The sequence below is a fragment of the Acanthisitta chloris genome, unplaced genomic scaffold (genome assembly GCF_000695815.1).
Source record: "Acanthisitta chloris isolate BGI_N310 unplaced genomic scaffold, ASM69581v1 scaffold7323, whole genome shotgun sequence".
NCBI classification, from domain to species: Eukaryota; Metazoa; Chordata; class Aves; order Passeriformes; family Acanthisittidae; genus Acanthisitta; species Acanthisitta chloris.
The window spans coordinates 33,842-52,683 of record NW_008664239.1 but is presented as its reverse complement, the minus strand read 5'-3'; the positions used below and the strand labels follow the sequence as shown (position 1 = coordinate 52,683).

Here is an 18,842-nt window from a genome sequence, read left to right as displayed (position 1 = left end):
CCCAGCAAGAAGACACCAGGACAGGGAACAAACAGCTCCTCCTTGAACAGCCCTGCTGTGGCAGGGCCAATACAGCAGGTTTCCATATGTGCAGTGGGAGGAACTCTGCCTACATTATCTGCATACGTTCCCTGTCTCTAATTCTCCTCATTCATCCCACTCACACACCCTAATCTGTGCCCAGTGCCACAAACGACTCCAAACTCTGCTATCTGCTCCTCCCAGTATAGATTTGGCAGGTGAGCAACCAAAACAAAGGAGAAAAGAACATTAGAAAAGCAGTACTTACTACTCTTTTGTAACCTTAGATTATGGTTGTCCTTTTAATCGGCTACTTAACTGTATCTCATTTAACTTGTAAGTTTGTGTCCTAATATTTATTATCAGCTCTTCAGTACGCAGTGGCAGACAGTGATTACTCGGTGTATGTAACAACAAACACAAGCTGGATGGATTATGGAAAGCATCAAATCCTATTTATGTTTGCTTATGTGGGTCTGATGTAAGAATTAAAAATTAATGCTGTAGGAAAATATTTGAGTTTGCCAGACCCAAACACACAGACATTGTTTTGCCTGGATTTGGAATTACCATATGGCTCTTATTTTTCCCTAATTAAGTTTGAGCTAATGGGGAAGTGCAGCCCATTGACATGCTCTGTGCATCATGGTGGAGTGGATCAGGGTATCCCAAGCACGAGGAGATCCCAACAGATTCCCATCCTAGGATGTGTTAATGTTGTCCAAGAGTTCCATGGACTGACTGCTGACAGATGCCTTTTGGACAAGTGTCTGCTCTTTGCTGTTCCTCATGCTCAACTTCAATATGCCCAAACTCCTCCTGTGTACAGCCATGCCATGATTTAGCTGCTGGAATTGGATGGCATCAGGGCCTCCCCCTTCATGGGGGTCCAACAGGGTCCAGCATCACCTGCAGTCACACATAGGGCAGGGTTTTCTTAAATCCCTCTGCTGCTGACAGAGAAGGAGGAAGGCCTCAGGCTCCACTTCTCCAAACATCCTTCTTGTGCTGCATCAGGACCCACTGGATGATCTTCATTGGCTTTGGTGGAGCTAGATGCCACCACCACTGTAAAGCCAGATCTCCCTGTCATCACCAAGAGCAACTCTCCTTACTTAGCTAATTACTTTTGGTTTTTGTCACTCAGCAGAAGTAAATCCTGGACCACGTTGGTTGTTATAAGTTTAGATCATGACGAATTGTCTCTTGAGTTGCCTTGAGCCCAGTCCTTCCTGTCTCACAGGGAGGGGAGGACAGCCCCTGCCCTCTGTTTTCTATGGAAACCTGCTATCTGCTCTCTTTTCTTTCCTGTCTTCACATTTTCAGTCCAAAGCATTCACAATCTCAAATGTCTATCTACCTTTTTTTTATCTGTATTCCAAAATGCAGTAACCTCCTTTATGTATAAATAAACTGAGTTAAACCTTTGCTGGGTTTGCTCCTGTGCCTGCCTCTGTGGCTGGAAGGTCTCCAAGGAGACTTCATGCACCTGAACATCACTAAACAAGTCATTTTGGAGGTGTTTCTTCAGACCGGTGGCCCCGGGAGGTTCTGCCCAGATGTGGCAGAGTGGGGTTGTTTTTTGCAGGAATTCCCTCAGTTCATGTCCCAGAGCCAGCATGAGCTCCCACTGCATCACTGCCAGGCCCCAGCTGCAAACACAGAGCCATAATACCATTTGGTGACAGTTTTAGCAGAGCTTTTTTTTTTTCCCCTTGACAGCTCTGGAACTGTACTTCCAGAGTGGAATTTCACTCCAACTCTTACTGCTTCCCTAAGGGAGGTGAACTTTCCAGCTTCAGCATGATAAATGTGGGAGATTTTCTGCCAAGGGTCAGGCTGGCTTTGGGTAGTGCCTGCCATGTGTGGGATCCCTTGATCTGGGGATAGTGGATGTTATTTTGGGGCTGTGCTGAAGCTCTGCACTGAGCCACCACAGACTTTGCTGCCTCCCCCCTCTCCACATCCCCCTTTCCCTCCTGTTCCCATCCCTGCAGCGCAGGCTGGTTAACTGCTTCCCCAGGATGTTTATTTTCATTCCTTTGCCTCATATTTCTTCTTTGCCCCTCAAACCATCTCCCCAGGGAGGAGCAGCTCCCTGGAGCAGCTTCTTGGCTGATGTGGACCCTGAGGGATCATGGATGAGTTGATGCTGCCCACGGCATCTCCCAGTACCCTGCTGTGAAAGTACCAGATTGCATAAAACCAATGGAAAATTGTCTGTGGGATCTCAGTGCCACAAAGAGACAGAGTCAGCCTTGATTTATATATTCCAATATCACGGTAGAGATCAAACTAAATATAGGCAAGGAGAAATAGAGCCCCAGTGCAAGCACCGAGCAATACAAATGGAGACAATTAAGTCACAGCAAGGAAAGAAATTAATCTAATGATCTTTATGGGCTCAGCATCCAGGAGCTGGTTAGCTATGAAGGGAAAGAATGACGAGAAACTCGGCTGAACATGATTTTTCCACTCTCCATATGGCTGTTTCTAACATATCCCTTTCTTTTGCTGCAAGGAGAGGAGCAGGGACTCCAAGGGGCTCATCTGAAGGACCTACATGGTCACGGAGAACCACGTTGCTCTGTGTAACCCTCAGCATGGACAGGGGAATGCTCAGCCTAGAGAAGGGAAGGTTCTGGGGCTCCAAGAGAGCTGGAGAGGGACTTGGGGCAAGGGCCTGGAGGGACAGGATGGACACAGGGGAATGGGTTCACACTGCCAGAGGGCAGGGACAGATGGGATTTTGGGAAGGAATTGTGAGGGTGCTGAGGCACTGGCACAGGTTGTCCAGGGTAGCTGTGGCTGCTCCATCCTTGGGAGTGTTGGATGGAACTTAGAGCAACCTGGGCTAGTGGAAGGTGTCCCTACCCATGGCAGAGGGTTGGAACGAGATGATCCTGAAGGTCCCTCCCAACCCAAATCATTATAGGATTCTATGCCCCTTGCCTGGAGATCTCACCCACAGCTGACAGGCTGCAGCTCCTTGGCAAAAGTCACTGTACAACCACACAGTACGTGACTGTGCAGAGGCTGCACTGGGGCATAGAGCCCCCAGAACCCCTGGGACTACCACTCTACCACTGTTCCCCCAGCTCTCCTCCATGCCCCAGCCAGGACCCTGTGAGCCCCTCACCCCATGCAGCTGCTTCTGTGCGTGGTTTGGTGTCCATGCCCACACCACACACAACACACAAAAGAAACAGCTGGCAGCTTCCCCCCTCCTTCCCAAAAACCAGATGATCCCAAATTGTTCCTCCTACTGCTTGTCAGCTGCCAAGGCACGGGAGTGATGCCTCCTGGGGGCACCAGGGTTGGAAGGAAATACACAGAAATTTGGCAGGGGGAACACATGGAGACATGGGCACTCTGTGCCCCCCTGGAGCAGGAGAGCCCCTTGGCCACCCCTGCACCATCCTGACATCAGCTGCAAGATATGTGAGCAATGACAGCGCCTGGTCCGTGGCGAAACATGCGGTCCCTGTGATCCAGCAGGAGGGACAATGGGCTGCCCTGTGCTGGGTGCTGTGGCTATGAAGTGGTGAAACCATCACAGGGCTTGTATGCAGGACAGCCTGCCTCTGGATGGGGCAAAAATGGGAAAACAGGCTCCAAACAAGTTGCAGGGGTGCAGATGGGACCTCAGCAGCAGCTTGAGACCAGATAGTGCAGACAAGGAGGTGAAACTGTCACAGTAGATTAGCTAACATTGTCCAGGCTACTTTAAATATTGCAGTTGGGTTTTGTTAAAGGTTAACTAATTTCTGGTGCTGTAGATACTGAGTATTCTCAGCCCATGGTGCATGGGAGGACCCTGATCCCTCAGGAGCCCTGGGAGGATGCAAGCACAGTGAGAGCAGCAGGAAACCTCCATCAGCCTCTGAAACAGCCAGGGCCACATGCACAGCACAGGGAGAGAGCAGAGCACCTTGAGCCCCATGCAACTGGTGAAAACAACCTCCATGGTTAATCTGATCCTTGGGGCTTTTCCCAGGCAAGGGATGTGCCTTGGATTCACTCCTTTGGCATCTTCAGGCAGCTCCTGCCCACTGCCTCTCCTGTGGGTGCTGGGGGAGAGGTAAAACCAGTGACCAGCAGCTTCCTCAGGTCAGAATCAAAGCACAAGGTATGAAACACAGTAACTTCTGCTTTCTCTTTCCTCTCCAGTCTTGTCCATGCAGGTAGCAGAGAATCCTAGAATGGGTTGGGTTGGAAGGGCCCTAAAAGCTCATCTCATTCCACTCCCTGCCATGGGCAGGGACACCTTCCACTAGCCCCATCCAAAGAAAAATGTGTCCCCTTGAGATGATTATCACCTAGAACATGCTCCATCAGTGGCTTGGACAGTGTCAGTTCAGTGACTCTCAGCAGAATTTAATATTCTTAGGGAAATGTCTCAGCAGCAAAAGCAGATTTATTTGCTGCAGGGGAATGAGCTGCCACAGGGGCAGTGTGTTGGGCACAGTGACTGCTCTTCTGCTTTGGGGTCCATGGGGCCAAGCTGCCTCTCCAGTACCCTGTCTGTCCCCACTGCTCAGCACAGAGGGGCTGCTTGGTCAGGATGGAGAACATTTATCTGCAGGGGTGAGCTGGACCACGATTTTATTTCTGAGAAACCTCTCATCACGGTATCCAGGCATCTTCTTTTTGTAGCACGCATTTGCAGAGGCAAAAGCCAGCTCAGAGTTTGGGAGTTTGTCTTTCCCAGTCTGGGTTGAGAAGACAGAGCATCCTTGGAGCAATCCTTGGGGTAGCCCCTCTGTTGAGCCCACCAGCCACGGGTTGAAGGCAGGAGAAATACAATATTTTGTCAATTGCTCCATCTAGTGCCATTTCAGTAGAAAAAGAATCAGGAGAACAACACTCGGAGCCGCTGCAGCCACAGCACTGGGGCTTGGGCAGCTTTCCCTGGCTGGTGATTGGAGGGGTTCCATGAGGATATGCCAGGTCCCAGCCCTGGCCCAGCTCTTACCTTGCAGTTCCAAGGCCAAGAATCTTTGCTTTCTTTATTGTATTTCTCTCATCCTTCTCAAAATGGGACTATAAACCCTTACATGGAAACATTTCCCCTGGAAAACATAACATCCCCTATGAGCATTTTCAGCTATTAAGAAATCACTTGCTTGGAGCAACCTGGGCTAGTGGAAGGTGTCCCCTGCCCATGGCAGAGGGTTGGAATGAGATGCCATTAAGCTTTTTTCCAACCCAAACCATTCTGGGATTACATGATTCTAAGTAAGGAAGGAATAAAGATTTTTATGCTGCCACTGTGTATTTTCCTGGTTTTGTGCAGGAATCAGGAACAAACTCTGCTTCAACCCCACCAGACCTGGGAAAGCAGCAGGGCCCTCAGAGCCTGCTTGGAAAAGGCTAAAAGCAAAGTCAAGGTGATCCTTGTTCCTTTTCCACTTGGGATGCTGCAGAACGTGGATGTCTCTGATTTGTTGCCATCCTAAAAGGTCCAGCTATCACAGGAATGTGCATGTTAGGGAACAAAATGTCCATTGCTGCCAAGAGGAACGACGACGACCAGGAGAGCGTTTAACCAGGATGTAAATACAGCTGAATTACAGAGGTAGATGTGTGAAGCCACGGAGAAACATGATAATAGAATTATATATCAATGCTCAGCACAACTGTAAAAACTGATGTTTTATACGTGTGTGACGTTAAATTAATTCATTCCAGTTCTTTCAGGCAAAGGGACATTAACTGCTCCATCTTGGCATAATCATATTACCTCAACAGGCCCTATGTGTGTCACACTTCCAGGGTGGTAATTGCCATGTGATTAATTACAGGGAATTTAGAGGCATTACAGTGATTCCTTATGCAGCAGTATAATGTGATGGAGTCCCTCCATCCCTCCAGGCTGACCTGCTGTCCCCACCAACTCATCTACCACAGTCCATGGTGCTGCCTGAGCACTGACTCAGGCTGGTGTCTTCCCCCCTCATATGGTGAGGAGGACACACAGACTTACAGCAGCTTAATCCCAGCCTTTGGAAGAAGTTGAAACAACAGCATAACTTGCCCTTTTCTTTGCAGGTAGCCAAGAAACACAAGCAGCCCTGAGTTGGCTCCTGGCGTTGCCAAGAATGTCTTTGATGGTGTCACTGTGAACTGCAGGTTATTCCACGTCTCTCCAGGTGGGGAAGCTGATGGAGGGACTGTGAAGAGCATGTGGCCCTTCAAAAAACAAAGGCTCTGATGGCTGAGTCCTCAAACCAAGGCAGGATATTAGGGAAAACTTCTTCACAGTCATCGGGCATTGGAACACACTGCCCAGGGCAGTGGTGGAGTCACCATCCCTGGAGGGACTCAAAAGCTGTGTAGATGTGGCCCTTGGGGACATGGTTTAGTGGTGGGCTTGGCAGCGCTTGTTCCTGGTTGGACTTGATGGTCCTAGAGGGCTTTTCCAACCTAAACCATTCTATGATTCTACCTGTGAGTTCAAATGGTGTTTCAGTGGCATCTCTGAAGGGCTGCAAGATGCCTGAGGTGTAAAAGTTCCTCCTGAGAGCATCCTTCGTGTTGATTTTGATTCCACCTGGGCCAGTAACGATCACTCAACACCTTCACCTTCATCCCCTGGTTTTGCTGCCTCTGCATCAGATCCTTGGTCTCTCAACTGAGCCACTTTTGCTGGTGTCCCCAGTTAAAAACTAACCTGGATGGGTTGCTGTAGCTTCTTGACAGGGTAGATGTGCAGGGATAATCCTGCTACCTGGCACCACAGCCTCCCATCGCACCGACAGCAACCGCTGCTCCTGCTCCCTGAGAAGGGCAATCACAGCTCTACTTGGAACAGCAAACAAAGACATCTCATGCAACAGAGCTTTTAACAATGACTTGAATTAAAAAAATAAATAAAACAAATGCACAACTACTTATGCAACTGAGCTTTATTTAGAATCTCTGAAGTCATAAAACGTCTCATTTTGCTGATCTACGTAAACATACAATCAAGGAGGTTTAATTGCTTTTTCCCTTGCGCAGAAATGAAGTTTTAAACAAACCATAACACCTCAACCCAGACAAGCATAATGCAAATTGAATTCTCTGCCTTGGTCCTGTGCATGGAGCACACACTGCTCTGCATGCTCACTGGTTTATCTGTTAGTTGCAATATAATTTTTGGCAGTAATATATTCAACACACAAAGTGCAAAATTACAAGAAGCAGAAAATGGTCTCTCTCCTTCTGAGCAACTGTGCAAAATATCTCAGCCCATGAATTCTATTAGTTATGTGTATGAACTGTGTGCGCATCACAGGCTAATAACTAGCCATGTAAAACTTCACTGATTAAGTGTGGCAACATCTTAGAGTCAGAATGCAACGGCTATAAAAACATAGGACAGAGCAATCATTCCCTTTGGTTGATAAATGCCACCCGCTATTTCTGAGAGTACCTCTTCACATCTCACCTTTAACTCCTGCATACCTTGGATACTTTTGCAACCAAAGGCAGTTTGTTAACATTTCCTCCAATTTGCTACATCTGGAGGTATTTCTGTGTCTGCAATCAAGATTCCACTAACACTTCACTTGGCAAATCAACTAGGATGGTGGGAATTCATTGAAAATGAGAAGTCTCTTTCCAGGCACTATTAAGGGAATACCCACCAATCGTTCCAGCAGGCTAAATGCACTTTGTGATTACCTAAAGTTATGGAAAACTTTCCAGTGAAATAAGGAAAACCCTTTTCCATGAGAGCTAATCGCAGCATCTCTGTCTCAGTGTAGTTCACTTCGCTTCAGGGCCTGTTCTTGTACGGAAAATGGGGAAATTCCCACTAAAACACGGAGAACAACCATACCTTTAACACCCCCCTGCACCACTCAGTTCTAGTGCAGATTTTGAATCTTCTGTCCATGAAATTCCTGGGATTTTTCACATAAACTGAGCAGCCAATTCTGGCCCCACCTCCCCTTTAATTTCTGCCAGCTACATCATCATTATAAATTATATCAAACAGTCCAAATCAGACTGTGCTGCATCCTCCAAAACCCTCCTGCTCCCCTGGATAGGAAGATTAACCCACAATGCCTTGCACTGCTGTGAATCTGCCTGCCAAACTCATCTGCTAAACCACTGAGGCCACGGCCATATAATCACTGCAGGACGGCTGTGACACGCCATGAAGTTACAGACATCTGGCTGAATGTTCCTGTGTCCCACCTCCACAGTGAGACTGGCCTTGGGAAGGCTCCTTGTGGGCTTCAGCACTCAACCTGGCTTAGCTTAAACCCAGAAGTTACTTGGGAGCTTCAGCGGAACTGTTCAACTCGCAGGACGGGCTGAGGAGCCTAAACCATCCATGGCTTCTGGGAGATCATCTCACCACTGCCTGGTAGTGCCTGGTATCATCCAAAACTGAACTCCAGCAGCCCCTGAGAGGGAAGCATCCCCTGTGATCCATGAAAACCTCTTCCTACACTATCAGATCCTGGGGAGGCTCTTGGAAACGTAAAACAGTTTGCTGGTTTGGATGAACTCCATCGAGCCCTAATGGCAACGTGCAGAGGGATTGCTGACCGTCATTCCTACAACTGCAGGATCACATTCCCCAAGCAAAACTTTTTGTCTTCATTAAAGTTTCAGGATGAACAATTATGCTGCAACTTGGCACGACAACAACTGCCTTTGTATGCAACATGCCTGGCATATATCAGCACATTTCTCCTTAAAAAATGTGATTAGAATAGGATGAGCTACACTGTTGTTGTTCATGCTGCCTAAGTATCTGAAAGGGCTCAAACATTTTAAAAGCCTAAAAAAATAAATTTCCCTCTCCCCTCGTTTATTTTTCATGCTAAAGGCTGCAAATTGACACATCACAGTAATTACCTCTGACTAACTTCCACAGACCTACCCAAAGAGATAAACATGAGAAGTTCACATTTGACTATCAGACTTACTGTGCCGAGCACAAATAATTTCCCAGAGGAGAATTTGATATTTCATCATTTGGAACAGTGGTAATTTAATTACATTGCTAATGTTTTCTGGCATACTTGAAAGAACAATTAGCATAAGTAAATCACGAGTGAGATGACAAGTCACTCGGCATTTATTTCTGCTCACCAGATGAGATCAGTTGATGATCTAAATTCTCTTTTGTCTGTGAACTGATTCCAGGTTCAGCACTTGCAACTGGGGTTCAGACCAGTGGGGATAAACTGATGCATTAAATAAAGTAAAACAGATATTGTTCTTTGAAGTTTCTTAATTAAACTTGTCCAGAGAAACCTTGAAAGCCACCAGGAGTAGGGGAGGGCAGGGAGAAATGCTGATAAATGTGGGAGGCTAAATGAAGCTGGAGATGCACACTACCCTGCCTGGTAATAGGACGAATACTGATTCATTCGTGCCAGGGTTTGCTTTGCATCCTGCTCGGGGCTGAGCAGGATTATTATAGCTCTACTGATGTTCTAAAATAATTGCATTTATCTCTGTGAGCACAATGACATTCATGACAACACCGTTAGTGTCACAGTTCCTTTCTGGCGCTTCAGAATAGCTACAGCTTGTTCATGGGTGACACCTTCCAAAATTTCCCCGTTAACGGCCACGATCTGGTCGCCGCGCTTCAGTCTGCCGTCGTCCGCAGCTGCTCCCTGCAACGGCAAAGCCAGGCATCAGTGACTGAACACAGAGCCCTCCCGACTCTTGGAATGCTGGGTGGAATGAGGAGGGATGGAGCACTGGAAAGCCCACCCTTGACTGGGTGGGGAACATGGGAAATGACAGTGCTGAGGTCTCCCTGAGTGCCTTCGACCGTGCCCCTTCGCTCACCCTGCAAGGTCTGGGGTGCTAAATACACCCCTGGGAAGGAGGGAAGTGGCTCGTCCCTGAAAGAAGGCAGTGTAAAGACTGGTTCTGGATTCTGTAATATGGAGAGGCTTGTTAAAGCAGCACTTAAATGTACTCCACATCCAGTGCTGAGAAATGGGTTAAAACATAGGGAGGGAGAGGGACACAAAGCTCATGCAGCAGAACAACCTGGGCAGCGCACCTGCTCCAGACAGAGCTGGGCTCCACGGAGGAAATGGCCTCAAGCTGTGCCATGTAGAGCTTTGGACTGGCTATCAGGATAATTTTATTCACCAAAAGGTCTGTCCAGCCCTGGCACAGTTGCCTAGGGCAGTGGTGGAGTCACCATCCCTGGAGGGATTTAAAAGCTGTGTACATGTGGCACTTGGGGACATGGTTAGTGATGGCCTTGGTAATGCTGAAGGAACAGTTGGACTCAACAACCTTAGAGGGCTTTTCTAACCTAAACAATTCTATGATGGTCCTGAGAAGCTCCCACAGAGCTTTCAGAATGGCTGTTCTTCTCCTGAGGCATCAGTGCAGCTCTTTGATTTGCATCCCCAGCCCTGCCTGCCCAGAGGTTGGCTCACGGTGTCTTTTTCTGCTCCACGGCCTCACCAGTGACTGCAGTAACTTTAGGTTCCATTTAGGGTTTCTCAGCCATGCTCATGTCTAGAAACTTGCAAGCCTAAGCATCAGTTGAAAGACAGAATATCCTCCCATGTTAATTACTGACTATTGTAAAAAGGGCAGGTATTTGTGGTTTGAGCCTCAGAATAGCAGAAGCAGGAGATATGACTTCTACTCCACCTTCAGACAAAGTTTTCTTGATTCTATCATCCACCCTGCCACAAGTGCTGACATAAGTGACAGCAAGTAGGCACAGGACAAGCAACAGTATGCAACTGATGGAAAGTATCCCTAATTTCCACTTCTTTCCTTTCCTCCCCCCTTTTTCCAGAACTCCCTTCATGTGGCCATGCCTGGTGTATCTTGTTCACCCACACTGAGCTCATCTCTAGCAAGGGGATGGGTGGGAAAAGGGGCACTTCTCCCTCCTCCACAGCAGTGGCCACTCTGGGGCTGGGCTGGGCTGTACTACGGCCCTTCCTCAGCCTTGGGGCCCAGAGCCTCTGCAATGCCTGGCAGGGACTCCCAATCCTCCCCCGACACTCAGGGTTGGGGTCAGAGATGGGTTTGTTCCTGTTTTTTCAGCTGAAGCTCATCCACCAAGATACAGCATCTCTGCAACTGCCCCTGTCCTGTACAGTGGGAAAAATGATACCTCCATATCTCCTGGAAGGCTCTTTGAGATTTACAGATAGAAAACTGCATGATAAATATTTTAATGTACAGAACACAAGTTTCCCAAGTACATAGAGCAATTTTTGCTGAGATGAAGTATCTTGTTTCAGCCATCAGTAATATGAAATATAAACTGAGGAGCCAGCTGTGAGTTCTGGGTCCACTAACTCACATCAATGTACTTAGACAGTACATTTTTGCTTTCTACTACATAATATATTATCCAAGCCAAATCTTAGCTTTAGTTTTAAAGATAATACAGAAAAAAAGGGAGAAAACAAAAAAAATAAAAGATACCTTGGCAAATATAGTCTTGACATAAATGGGCAGGTCTCCATGGGGACTTCCATACCCCCCTACAATACTAAATCCCAGTCCATCAGAGCCTTTCTCCAAAGTAATAATCTTAGGCTGAGGTGCTCTGAAAACACAACAAATATCACTTAGAATTGCAACGTCTGTCTCTGGGGTCTTTAGGCAGAAGGAACACTTACAGAGATATGTATCTATCATGGAGTTATTCACACAGACACAAACCATGACCCTTGCACCGAAACACTCCGGCACAGCACAGAGTTCAAACGCTGCTCCTTGTGCTTCAGCCCCTCATTTGGAAAATACTGATTTTTAATAAGAGCTCAGCAAGGCACTTATCCCTGAGGAGAAGTGAGACTCCTCTGATCTGCAGTCCCTGCATGTAATAAAGGAGAGTCTGCTTTCTTACCAGCCAAACTGTCATCTTTAGTCTGCCTAAGTGGCAACAGCAACATTTCCTTACAGCATAATTTTGATTTATGGCTTCAGAGGAATGAGTCTAATAGGTGCAGCCAGGAACACTAGTGTTTGTAGTCTCAGCTCTCCCACAGAATCTTCAGGCTGTTTTTTAACAGTCTGTGCTTGACACACATCCCTGTGCTCATAACCCCAGAGCGCATTGCTTCGAGCCTGAACTCTTTACTGCCTACAGAGGAAGACTTTTGGTAGAATTTAGGCCACTCATATGAATACACCCATCTCAAATTTGAAATTAGTAATTTCTACATCTGCAGAAAGAACTATTGTGGACAAAAGGTGGTCAGGCATTGGAACAGCTGCCCAGGGCAGTGGTGGAGTCAACACCCCTGGAGGGATTTAAAAGCTGTGTGGATGTCGCACTTGGGGAACATGGTTAATGTCAGTGGTTAGTGGTGGCCTTGGCAGTGCTGGGAGAATGGTTGGACTTGATCTTAGAGGACTTTTCCAACCTAAATGATTCCATGATTCTCTGAAAGCTGTTTGGCATCTTCCACCTATCTAAAGGTGCAGCCCATGCTGCCTAATAACTAGGCATTTCTTTAGGACTAAATAAATACATACATCTACCTAATTCTGCTTCATGTTTTCACATCCAAATTTCCTTACTGCTTTGATATGAAAAGAGAATACAAATCCTTCAGTGAAGTAAGCAATTCTCCTCTGAGAGCAGCAATAAAAACAGTATCTCACATTGTAAGACTGGAGAATGCAGCGCAAATAGCTTAACTTTTATACTCAAACCCCCTGAGGTAGGGCAGCAACTTGCATCTCAGCTTCTTAAAATAAATAGTATGAATCAAAGAATGAAAAACATAATGAAGATGCTGAACCAAAATGAAGACCAAATGAATTTCCAGATGATAACTGGGATGCTATGAGCTGCCCTAAAAAGCACACAATGGAGAATGATGCACAGGAGGGCTACAGCTCTACATTCCATCACCACACACAAGTGCTCAAAGTAGACATTTTAAAATCAGACTTTTTTTAATTGTAAAGCTGAAAAGATTCAAAAGAAAAGAAAGTTCTGGGACATGTTTTGAAATGTCTTTTTAACACCTCTTGTCTCAGTCTACCAATAACAAATGATTTCAAGTTGCTGCTATAATTCCTTCCAGGCAAAGAAGGCAACAGACAAGGGCAGCACTATCATGCCTAACACACTGGACAAGAAAGAAGACAATCTGATTTGAAAAATTCCCAGAACTAGTGCTTGGAAACACATTTTGTCCTTATTTACTCCAGCAATTTCTGTCAGCAGGTGAAGAAAGACATGAGTCTGTAATCAGCTTGGAGAAGGTCATAGTTTTCATTTTAAAGGTGATGGAAAATTAAGAGAGAAAAGCAGTGAGAGAGACCTCCTGCACCACCCCAGGCTCTTCCCTTGCATGGCACACAGAAAGCCACCTCCATTCTGCAGGAGAGCAGGAACTTACTCGGGATCTTCCGAAGGATGCTCAGAGGACGAGTTCAGGTTGCATCCTGTGGACATGCTCTCCAGTTGGGTGGCAATGGCACTGATGTTGGTATCAGCCACAACCTGAGCACAAAGCACACAAGAACATACTATGTGTGTTCACTTAATACCAAAGGCATTTTGGCTACTGATGCAGAAAATAAACGATACATTTGGAAAATCAATTGCTGACTTTTTTCCAAGCGGATTTTAAATATCAGCCCTACTCTCTGAAATGTCCTAAAAATTCTATATTTTCAAATAATGGTAGCCACTTTTCTGGGGCTGAAATGCAAACTCTGCTCTGAAGCTTTCTCTTGCCTTCACATGGACACTGAGCAGAGTCTTTCTGGATAGTCCAAAGAAAGAGGTTACTTAGCCAAGGAAGTAAGAGTCAACACAGGGGGTCCAGGACTGGATGTGAAAGTAAAGGTCTCCCACAGGGAGCACCTTAGCCTTTAACGAAACACCAAGATCCAAGGGCTATTGGGTAAAGGCCCTGAAATACTTCAGATTGGTTTGTTAGCCAAGCAAGGAACAAATTAACCCTTGGTTTCAACTTTTCCGCATTTTTAGCATGAATTTAACAAACTGGATTGTTAAACTTCCTAATCCTGGTTCCTCTATTATTCCAAAATCATCATGAATGATGCTCTGAGAGCTGGAGCACCTCTTCTGTGGAGCCAGGCTGGGAGAGCTGGGGGTGTTCAGACTGGAGAGGAGAAGCTCCAGGGAGACCTTAGAGCCCCTTCCAGTGCCTAAAGAGGCTCCAAGAGAGCTGGAAAATGGGACTTTGGACAAGGCTCTGGAATGAGACGACAAGGAGGAGTGGCTTACTACTTGCAGAGAGCAGGGATAGATGGGATATTGAGAAGAAATTCTTCCCTGTGAGGGTGCTGAGGCACTGGTACTACCTTCTTTTTTGATAACCTTTCATTGATTCTAATTTTTTATTTGCTGTTGTTTTGGAAAATTTTCAAAGAAACCACCATGAAGTGGTTTGGATTTAAAGTACTTACAGCTAAAAGGACATCAATTTCCTGAACACTACATGCTGCAGTTATCCCTTCACTCCATCTCCCTGTGAGGAGATATTCTTCTCTGCTTGACACTAACTGTGCAGCGCAGGAGTTCAGCTCAGAGACAGTGAGAAACAGCCAGGAAGTATATTTTCAATATTTCCTCTAGCTACCTATGGCCTTATTTTATCAAAATGAACAGGTCCTTTTTCCACTTCTTGCTGTGAACGTGGCTTAAGCAAAACATACCTTTCTGAAATAAACCTCCATTCTATAAATCCCCGGTTTTAAATGCTCACAGTTCTTCCAGAACACTATTTCCCTCTTCCTAACCATTTGGAGCCAAGAGGGTGATAGAGCCAAGAGGTTCTCATGCAAATTTTGCATGCTAGGACTCAGGTTCTGGGATGGCCTAAATGAAGGGTCCAGCAGACAGGAGCTGCACCTGGCTTAGCCAACAAAGGCTCCGTTCAGGATTCCTTCCCGTGGCAGTAGGATAAGGAATGCCAGCCAGTATCTGTCGTGTTTTGTTGTTCAATAAAACCAGGGCAAAATAAATCTATATTCCAAAATCTTCAGCTGGCAGTAAGAACATATCAGAGTTCAACAACCTTGTAAAAAAGCTTCCCCTTATCTCATTACTACACCTGCAGAAAAGAAATTAAATTAAACCAAAGCATCAAAACAGCCGAGAGGGATGATTGTTCCCCTGAGACCTTAATCTCCCATTTGCAAACAGCATTTGCAAACTCCTTTACCATCCTTCCCAGGACGTTCCCATAATAAGCCTTTCCACACCACTGAACGCAATTATCTGACCTTTCAAAGCAGTTTGCCATGAAGTGGTCTAACCTGATAACAAACAGAATTACTTAATGACACATCACTCATGATTATCACAGCAATAGGGTTATTCAATTTAGGTTGTTTTAATAAAAAAAGAGCAGTTGGGTGAAGGAGAAGCACCTGTGGTTGGTGTGGAAGTTTACTGTACTGCCACACCACGGCAGGGCCTCAACACTACTCCCAGGATCACAGCATCCCACCTTCACATAATGGATTTGCAACAAAGGGAAATAAACTGTTCTATCAGAATAAACCTGCATCATCTGTAGAGTATTGGGCTCGTTTTAAGCCAGACAGCAAAAATGCAGAAGAAAAACCATCAACTGACAAACTCAAAGGCATTTCTAGAGGAACCTCTTTAACCCAAAGGCATTTCTAGAAGAACCTCTTCAACCCAAAAACATTTCTAGATGAGCCTATTTAACCCAAAGGCATTTCTAGAGGAACCTCTTTATTTGTATGAGGGCCCAAGTGACCGTGTGCTTCATCAGGAGTATTTTTAAATCCATGATGAGGTGGAATATGCTCTATTACAGCTTTGAAGATGAGCAATTTTGGGTTCTGCAGCAAGCTTTCATTTTCTATTCAGGGAATACTGTTGACATGAGAAGTGAAATTACTCAATGTTAGTAACAATATGATAACTATAATTTAACAGAGAATCCTCAGCTGGTGTGTATCTCTGTGTTTTCTTTGACTTCAATGGGACTACACAAATACACCATCTGCTCTGGAACTGGCTCATCACTTACCAGGTCAGCAGTTCATGGACAGACAAAACAAAGAATAAGCAAGTCTAAAACTAAGTTTATTATCATTTCCTTTCCTTTTTCCCTTTTCCCCCCATTTTTATAGTCACACTTGTGTCATAATGCAAGCAAGAAGCTTGCAAAAACCCCTCAGGACGTGTTCCAATCCAAAATGCTGTGATGATGCAGAGAATTAGAGTAGATTTTAGTGGTGTCTTCAGCTTATTTTCCAATTGTTAAAATCATTCTGTAAATGGGCAGAATTTTGCATTCTATCTGGCAAGTATTTTTCCCATCTCTTTGTGTAAACATAAAAATAACCTAAGGATGAAGATAGTGATAGGAGCAATTGGAACCGAAGTGGCAGAGCATGCCTTCCTTTTAGCTAGCAGAGAAACACAACAGTGCCAGCACTGTTTGCACTCCTGAGTGTTATTATTCATTATCTGCAGAATAATCAGCACTGTCTTAATGATGATTATCATTTTTCCTAAATGCTGCTAGAATTTCTTTCAGGAACAAGGAAACTGTGGGCAGCAGGGTACCAGTCCAGTTACATCACACACACAGAGAGAATTTCTCGTTCCTAGTTAACTTCAAATGAAAACAACGAACACAACTTGGAAGCTTGTTGATTTATCGTGTGTAGCAACAAGTCATTTTGTTCTCTTTGTTCTGCTTTTCTGTAATCATGCTCACAGCCTGTATGAATGGCAATAAAGAATTTTTTGAATGAAAATGATTTCTTGCTTTCATTCTGTGTAATTCCCATCAGCAAGCACCCTGCAAGTCTCTGATGCCTTGTGCCAGTGATGCTCAGGGTGGTTTTGTCACTCCTGAATGCCATTTATCTACCCTGATGCAGCTGCATGTTCAATTTATCACCATACCTGCAGGATAATGCTCCCATAAGCATTCTTTAGTAGATTAACTGCATCTGCATGAGACAGCCCATCCAAAGGTTGCCCATTAATACTGACAATCCGATCTCCAACCTGAAAGTACAACAGCAATGGAAAATTACTAGCATTAGGGAAAATTAAAATTAAGAATGCTTAAAATTCCTCGTGAACTTGGCACTGCACAGTCATGATTCTCTTTTGCAGGATCCCTTTTGTGAGGAGTCTGCACTGCTAGTGATCATTTCCCATTCTTCAGAGCTAGGACAATATGGATTTTTTAAAGCTAACAATATGATCAGAGAAACAAAGATGGATTGTCTTTTACTCTTTCCATTTGCAAGCAGAGAGAGGGAGATTTTCACTGCTTTCCTCCCATCCAGAAAGGATTCATTTGTGTCTGTATGTGCAGACAAGTTCATATTCTTCCAGACTCTGTAAGCATATGCTGAATGCTGTATAGGAAAGTAGGAACTTCTGATACTAATCTAAGTAACCTGGATGATTTCTTCTTCTTGGACATAAATATGATTTTGACCTTGGCACTCTGTGCTATTGTTTAATGCTATTGAGACATGGCATGAATGTAGCAGCATGTAGCAGCATGTCTGAATGAATCTCATGGGCCAAAGCATATGGATCTGCATAATGAGTTCAATAGTAAAGATTGCTTGAAACTCTCTCCAAAACTGAGAGTGTTCACCACAGTCATCCCTGGAAACCCACATGTGCTGTGGGTCTGGTACAAGTGTCTTATTTTGGTGTTTCTTGATTTTGGCAGATTTGTGTTTTGTGGCTGGTTTTTGGTTTTGATTTTGTATAAAAACAGGCAGAGTAGTCTATGAGACATTATCAAAGTGATACTATATACACAAGTGTTTGAGGTTCTTTCTCTGTGGGACACATGGCAGATGAAATAGGAGATACTGAGGACTCCTCTACTCACTCTGAGTCTTTGGGTCCGTGCGGCCACACCACTGGCTTGAATCATAGCAATGAAGATGGGAATATCTCCCAATGGACTTCCCTTCCCTCCTGCTATACTGATACCAAGTGCATCATTTGGGCCCTAAAACAAAGCAAAACAAACCATCTGCAATTGGGGTAGAGGTTAGTGGTTAGAGTATGGCAATAACTGACTTGTTTGGTTTGTGGAACGGGGAGAAAACAGGTTTGACAGACACAGGAGTCCTCACACATGCAGGTCCCAAAACACAGGCACACATCCAACATGCAGCTGCAAACACAAATAATGCAATTCCACTTGTGAGAAATGCTGCAAAAATGAACAACTTCAGTGAAAGGTGTCAGCTTTATGAATTGCTAGAAAATTACTCACTGACCCTTGTTATCTCCACAGTCCTTGGGCCCATATCAGCTCCTACTAATAAAGAAACAAACAATTAGCTTCTGTAATTAAGAGATAATATAATTAAGAGATAACACTGTCAGGTGACAATGGTCCCTTGCTGCCTAGGCAGAGTTATCACCAAGCAGGAGCGGAGCCTTCCTGTGCCAAATTAGGCAGAGCTGCCCACGTGAGGAGGAGGAGGAAGGATGAATGTGGGTGTAATCCCTCCGGCTGATGGATGTCACTGTGATGCCCATTGTAGCCCTGCCACAATCTATGGAGCAGCAGCACTCTGCCAGCCTGGAGAAGGGCCCTATTGTGCCTTCACTCTATTAAAGATTGGCTCATTATTCCTCAATCACAGTGTCTCTGCACAAAGGGCACATGGCTGCTCTGAGACTGGGGAGATTCCATGATTTCCTCTTCCAGTCTGTGGTGCATTGGTAAATAATAGACAGGCAGGAGGTCTAGCTGGGGTGTGTGGAGTCATAGGGTGTTCAAAATACTCAGAGTATTAGAAAGAGGAGGGAAGGGAAAGGGGAAGAGAGAAAAGGACGCGCGGAGAGGGGACAAAGTAAC

General features: G+C 45.4%; 1 protein-coding gene across 1 annotated transcript in view; it reads right to left on the bottom strand.

Annotated features, from left to right (window-relative positions):
- Nucleotides 1-9,183: 9,183 nt before the first annotated feature.
- The window catches only part of LOC103798970 (multiple PDZ domain protein-like), a 13,620-nt gene continuing 3,961 nt past the window's right edge, over nucleotides 9,184-18,842 (bottom strand). The window contains exons 3-8 of the mRNA XM_009071259.1: nucleotides 18,256-18,296; nucleotides 17,859-17,981; nucleotides 16,904-17,008; nucleotides 13,380-13,483; nucleotides 11,446-11,569; nucleotides 9,184-9,647 (exon numbers count right to left, since the gene is read on the bottom strand). Of these exons, the coding sequence (XP_009069507.1) occupies nucleotides 9,501-9,647; nucleotides 11,446-11,569; nucleotides 13,380-13,483; nucleotides 16,904-17,008; nucleotides 17,859-17,981; nucleotides 18,256-18,285 (633 nt within the window). The 5' untranslated portion in view covers nucleotides 18,286-18,296 and the 3' untranslated portion in view covers nucleotides 9,184-9,500. The remainder of the gene's footprint in view (nucleotides 9,648-11,445; nucleotides 11,570-13,379; nucleotides 13,484-16,903; nucleotides 17,009-17,858; nucleotides 17,982-18,255; nucleotides 18,297-18,842) is intronic.